Source organism: Mixophyes fleayi, chromosome 9, assembly GCF_038048845.1.
Source record: "Mixophyes fleayi isolate aMixFle1 chromosome 9, aMixFle1.hap1, whole genome shotgun sequence".
Lineage (NCBI taxonomy): Eukaryota > Metazoa > Chordata > Amphibia > Anura > Limnodynastidae > Mixophyes > Mixophyes fleayi.
Genome location: NC_134410.1, coordinates 124873693 through 124879707, shown reverse-complemented (window position 1 = coordinate 124879707; position 6015 = coordinate 124873693). Strand labels below are relative to the sequence as shown.

Genomic DNA, 6015 nt, shown 5'->3' with positions numbered 1-6015 from the left:
ACCGGTGATGTCATGTGTCTGCGATGGGTACCGGTGATGTCATGAGTCTGATGGGTAACGGAGATGTCATGCGTCTGATGGGTACCGGTGATGTCATGGTCTGTCTTCTGATGTGGTACCGGTGATGTCATGCGTCTGATGGGTACGGTGATGTCATGACGTCATGCTGGGTACCGGTGATGTCATGCGTCTGATGGGACACCGGAGAATGTCATGGCGTCAGATGGGTACCGGTGATGTCATGCGTCTGATGGGTAACCGGTGATGTCATGCGTCTGATGGGTACCGGTGATGTCATGCGTCTGATGGGTACGGTGATGTCATGTTCTGATGGGTACCGGTGATGTCATGTCGTCTGATGGGTACCGGTGATGTCATGCGTCTGATGGTACCGGTGATGTCATGCGTCTGTATGGGTACCGGTGATGTCATGCGTCTGATTGGGTACCGGAGATGTCATGCGTCTGATGGGTACCGGTGATGTCATGCGTCTGATGGGTACCGGTGATGTCATGCGTCTGATGGGTACCGGTTGATGTCATGCGTCTGATGGGTACCGGTGATTGTCATGCGTCTGATGGGTACCGGTGATGTCATGCGTCTGATGGGTACCGGTGATGTCATGCGTCTGATGGGTACCGGTGATGTCATGCGTCTGATGGGTACCGGTGATGTCATGCGTTGATGGTACCGTGATGTCATGCGTCTGATGGGTACCGGTGATGTCATGCGTCTGATGGGTACCGGTGATGTCATGCGTCTGATGGGTACCGGTGATGTCATGCGTCTGATGGGTACCGGTGATGTCATGCGTCTGATGGGTACCGGTGATGTCATGCGTCTGATGGGTACCGGTGATGTCATGCGTCTGATGGGTACCGGTGATGTCATGCGTCTGATGGGTACCGTGATGTCATGCGTCTGATGGGTACCGGTGATGTCATGCGTCTGATGGGTACCGTGATGTCATGCGTCTGATGGGTACCGGTGATGTCATGCGTCTGATGGGTACCGGTGATGTCATGCGTCTGATGGGTACCGGTGATGTCATGCGTCTGATGGGTACCGGTGATGTCATGCGTCTGATGGGTACCGGTGATGTCATGCGTCTGATGGGTACGGTGATGTCATGCGTCTGATGGGTACCGGTGATGTCATGCGTCTGATGGGTACCGGTGATGTCATGCGTCTGATGGGTACCGGTGATGTCATGCGTCTGATGGGTACGGTGATGTCATGCGTCTGATGGGTACCGGTGATGTCATGCGTCTGATGGGTACCGGTGATGTCATGCGTCTGATGGGTACCGGTGATGTCATGCGTCTGATGGGTACCGGTGATGTCATGCGTCTGATGGGTACCGGTGATGTCATGCGTCTGATGGGTACCGGTGATGTCATGCGTCTGATGGGTACCGGTGATGTCATGCGGTCTGATGGGTACCGGTGATGTCATGCGTCTGATGGGTACCGGTGATGTCATGCGTCTGATGGGTACCGGTGATGTCATGCGTCTGATGGGTACCGGTGATGTCATGCGTCTGATGGGTACCGGTGATGTCATGCGTCTGATGGGTACCGGTGATGTCATGCGTCTGATGGGTACCGGTGATGTCATGCGTCTGATGGGTACCGGTGATGTCATGCGTCTGATGGGTACCGGTGATGTCATGCGTCTGATGGGTACCGGTGATGTCATTGCGTCTGATGGGTACCGGTGATGTCATGCGTCTGGATGTGGTACCGGTGATGTCATGCGTCTGATGGGTACCGGTGATGTCATGCGTGCTGATGGGTACCGGTGATGTCATGCGTCTGATGGGTACCGGTGATGTCATGCGGTCTGATGGGTACCGGTGATGTCATGCGTCTGATGGGTACCGGTGATGTCATGCGTCTGATGGGTACCGGTGATGTCATGCGTCTGATGGGTACCGGAGATGTCATGCGTCTGATGGGTACCGGTGATGTCATGCGTCTGATGGGTACCGGTGATGTCATGCGTCTGATTGGTACCGGTGATGTCATGCGTCTGATGTCCCGATTGTCATTTTCTTTTCGATTCTCTGTATCTTTTTCATGGTCTGATGTCTTGGTCTGATTGGTACCGTGATGTCATGCGTCTGATAGGGTACCGGTGATGTCATGCGTCTGATGGGTACCGGAGATGTCATGCGTCTGATGGGTACCGGTGATGTCATGCGTCTGATGGGTACCGGTGATGTCATGCGTCTGATGGGTACCGGTGATGTCATGCGCCTGATGGGTACCGGTGATGTCATCCGTGTGATGGGTACCGGTGATGTCATGCGTCTGATGGGTACCGGTGATGTCATGCGTGTGATGGGTACCGGAGATGTCATGCGTCTGATGGGTACCGGTGATGTCATGCGTCTGATGGGTACCGGTGATGTCATGCGTCTGATGGGTACCGGAGATGTCATGCGTCTGATGGGTACCGGTGATGTCATGCGTGTGATGGGTACCGGAGATGTCATGCGTCTGATGGGTACCGGTGATGTCATGCGTCTGATGGGTACCGGAGATGTCATGCGTCTGATGGGTACCGGTGATGTCATGCGTGTGATGGGTACCGGAGATGTCATGCGTCTGATGGGTACCGGAGATGTCATGCGTCTGATGGGTACCGGTGATGTCATGCGTCTGATGGGTACCGGTGATGTCATGCGTCTGATGGGTACCGGTGATGTCATGCGTGTGATGGGTACCGGAGATGTCATGTGTCTGATGGGTACCGGTGATGTCATGCGTCTGATGGGTACCGGAGATGTCATGCGTCTGATGAGGTACCGTGTGATGTCATGCGTCTGATGGGTACCGGTGATGTCATGCGTCTGATGGGTACCGGTGATGTCATGCGTGTGATGGGTACCGGAGATGTCATGCGTTCTGATGGGTACCGGGTGATGTCATGTGTCTGATGGGTACCGGTGATGTCATGCGTGTGATGGGTACCGGAGATGTCATGCGTCTGATGGGTACCGGTGATGTCATGTGTCTGATGGCTACCGGTGATGTCATGCGTCTGATGGGTACCGGAGATGTCATGTGTCTGATGGGTACCGGTGATGTCATGTGTCTGATGGGTACCGGTGATGTCATGCGTCTGATGGGTACCGGTGATGTCATGTGTCTGATGGGTACCGGTGATGTCATGTGTCTGATGGGTACCGGAGATGTCATGCGTCTGATGGGTACCGGTGATGTCATGCGTCTGATGGGTACCGGAGATGTCATGCGTCTGATGGGTACCGGTGATGTCATGTGTCTGATGGGTACCGGAGATGTCATGCGTCTGATGGGTACCGGATGATGTCATGCGTCTGATGGGTACCGGTGATGTCATGCGTGTGATGGGTACCGGTGATGTCATGCGTCTGATGGGTACCCGGTGATGTCATGCGTCTGATGGGTACCGGTGATGTCATGCGTCTGATGGGTACCGGTGATGTCATGCGTCTGATGGGTACCGGTGATGTCATGCGTCTGATGGGTACCGGTGATGTCATGCGTCTGATGGGTACCGGAGATGTCATGCGTCTGATGGGTACCGGAGATGTCATGCGTCTGATGGGTACCGGTGATGTCATGCGTCTGATGGGTACCGGTGATGTCATGCGTGTGATGGGGTACCGGAGATGTCATGCGTCTGATGGGTACCGGTGATGTCATGCGTCTGATGGGTACCGGAGATGTCATGCGTCTGATGGGTACCGGTGATGTCATGTGTGTGATGGGTACCGGTGATGTCATGCGTCTGATGGGTACCGGAGATGTCATGCGTCTGATGGGTACCGGTGATGTCATGCGTCTGATGGGTACCGGTGATGTCATGCGTCTGATGGGTACCGGTGATGTCATGCGTGTGATGGGTACCGGTGATGTCATGCGTCTGATGGGTACCGGAGATGTCATGCGTCTGATGGGTACCGGTGATGTCATGCGTCTGATGGGTACCGGTGATGTCATGCGTCTGATGGGTACCGGTGATGTCATGCGTGTGATGGGTACCGGTGATGTCATGCGTCTGATGGGTACCGGTGATGTCATGCGTCTGATGGGTACCGTGATGTCATGCGTGTGATGGGTACCGGTGATGTCATGCGTCTGATGGGTACCGGTGATGTCATGCGTCTGATGGGTACCGTGATGTCATGCGTCTGATGGGTACCGGTGATGTCATGCGTCTGATGGGTACCGGTGATGTCATGCGTCTGATGGGTACCGGTGATGTCATGCGTCTGATGGGTACCGGTGATGTCATTGCGTCTGATGGGTACCGGTGATGTCATGCGTCTGATGGGTACCGGTGATGTCATGCGTCTGATGGGTACCGGTGATGTCATGCGTCTGATGGGTACCGGTGATGTCATGCGTCTGATGGGTACCGGAGATGTCATGCGTCTGATGGGTACCGGTGATGTCATGCGTCTGATGGGTACCGGTGATGTCATGCGTCTGATGGGTACCGGTGATGTCATGCGTCTGATGGGTACCGGTGATGTCATGCGTCTGATGGGTACCGGAGATGTCATGCGTCTGATGGGTACCGGTGATGTCATGCGTCTGATGGGTACCGGTGATGTCATGCGCCTGATGGGTACCGGAGATGTCATGCGTCTGATGGGTACCGGTGATGTCATGCGTCTGATGGGTACCGGTGATGTCATGCGTCTGATGGGTACCGGTGATGTCATGCGTCTGATGGGTACCGGAGATGTCATGCGCGTGATGGGTACCGGAGATGTCATGCGCCTGATGGGTACCGGAGATGTCATGCGTCTGATGGGTACCGGTGATGTCATGCGTCTGATGGGTACCGGAGATGTCATGCGCCTGATGGGTACCGGAGATGTCATGCGTCTGATGGGTACCGGTGATGTCATGCGTGTGATGGGTACCGGTGATGTCATGCGTCTGATGGGTACCGGTGATGTCATGCGTCTGATGGGTACCGGTGATGTCATGCGTCTGATGGGTACCGGTGATGTCATGCGTCTGATGGGTACCGGTGATGTCATGCGTGTGATGGGTACCGGTGATGTCATGCGTCTGATGGCTACCGGTGATGTGACATGTTTAGAGCTTCCATATGTGTCAGTTTTCCCTACACAATCTTGTGCAGCTGTAAATCACAGGTCTCAGTATTTACCCTAATTAACAACAGGGTAAAAGGGGTGTATTCCTTTAACTGTTTTATTTTAATTGGTACCCAAAAGTAAGTGTGGGGCAGATTGTGTGTCCTGGGCCAGACCATGCGTCAGGTCATTTGAATTGCAGTCAGATTCTGCCATTTAGTTTAGTAGTATTTACATAATGTCAGCTTGTTCTGGGTTACAACAGTTTTCATAGATCACCTGTAACTCAGGAGGTTAATATAGCAGCAGCCGCTTCTACCCGGATGAAGACACCCTAGAGAGAAAGACCCTGGTCCCTGTATGAGGTCGGGGAGGGTACGTCCTCTGTTTACAGCATCTGTATTGTGGCTGACAAATATGACGACTCTTTGTTTTATAATAGGCTCAGCTGCTGGAGCTCAGGACACAAAACTACCAACTGTCCGACAACCTGCGGAAAAACAACCAGGGTGAGCGCACAACTCACATTACGCCTTGCTCACCCCCCTAAATGATACTCCATCCCCCCCATTCCTCTTTATACCTGACCCTTCTTTGTTCAAAATGTTGCAAGGCTGCTCAGACTTACCATCTTTCATACATGTCATGGCAACCCTATTCTAAGTATATAGCATGTATTTTTAATTATATCATCATCATCATCATCTATTTATATAGCGCCACTAATTCCGCAGCGCTGTACAGAGATCTCGCTCACTTCAGTCCCTGCCACATTGGAGCTTACAGTCTAAATTCCCTAATATACACAGACAGAGAGAGAGAGAATAAGGTTAATTTAATTGCAAACAATTAACCTACCAGTATATTTTTGGAGTGTGGGAGGAAACCCACGCAAACACCGGGAGAACATACAAACT

The 6015-nt window shown here is 53.0% G+C and overlaps 1 protein-coding gene across 3 annotated transcripts in view; it reads left to right on the top strand.

The window, feature by feature from the left end:
* Positions 1-6015, top strand: part of GRIPAP1 (GRIP1 associated protein 1) — a 63469-nt gene that overhangs the window by 4308 nt on the left and 53146 nt on the right. For all 3 annotated transcript variants that reach the window (XM_075185538.1, XM_075185537.1, XM_075185535.1), the window contains exon 2: positions 5541-5607. In XM_075185538.1, coding sequence (XP_075041639.1) covers positions 5541-5607 — 67 coding nt within the window. The remainder of the gene's footprint in view (positions 1-5540; positions 5608-6015) is intronic.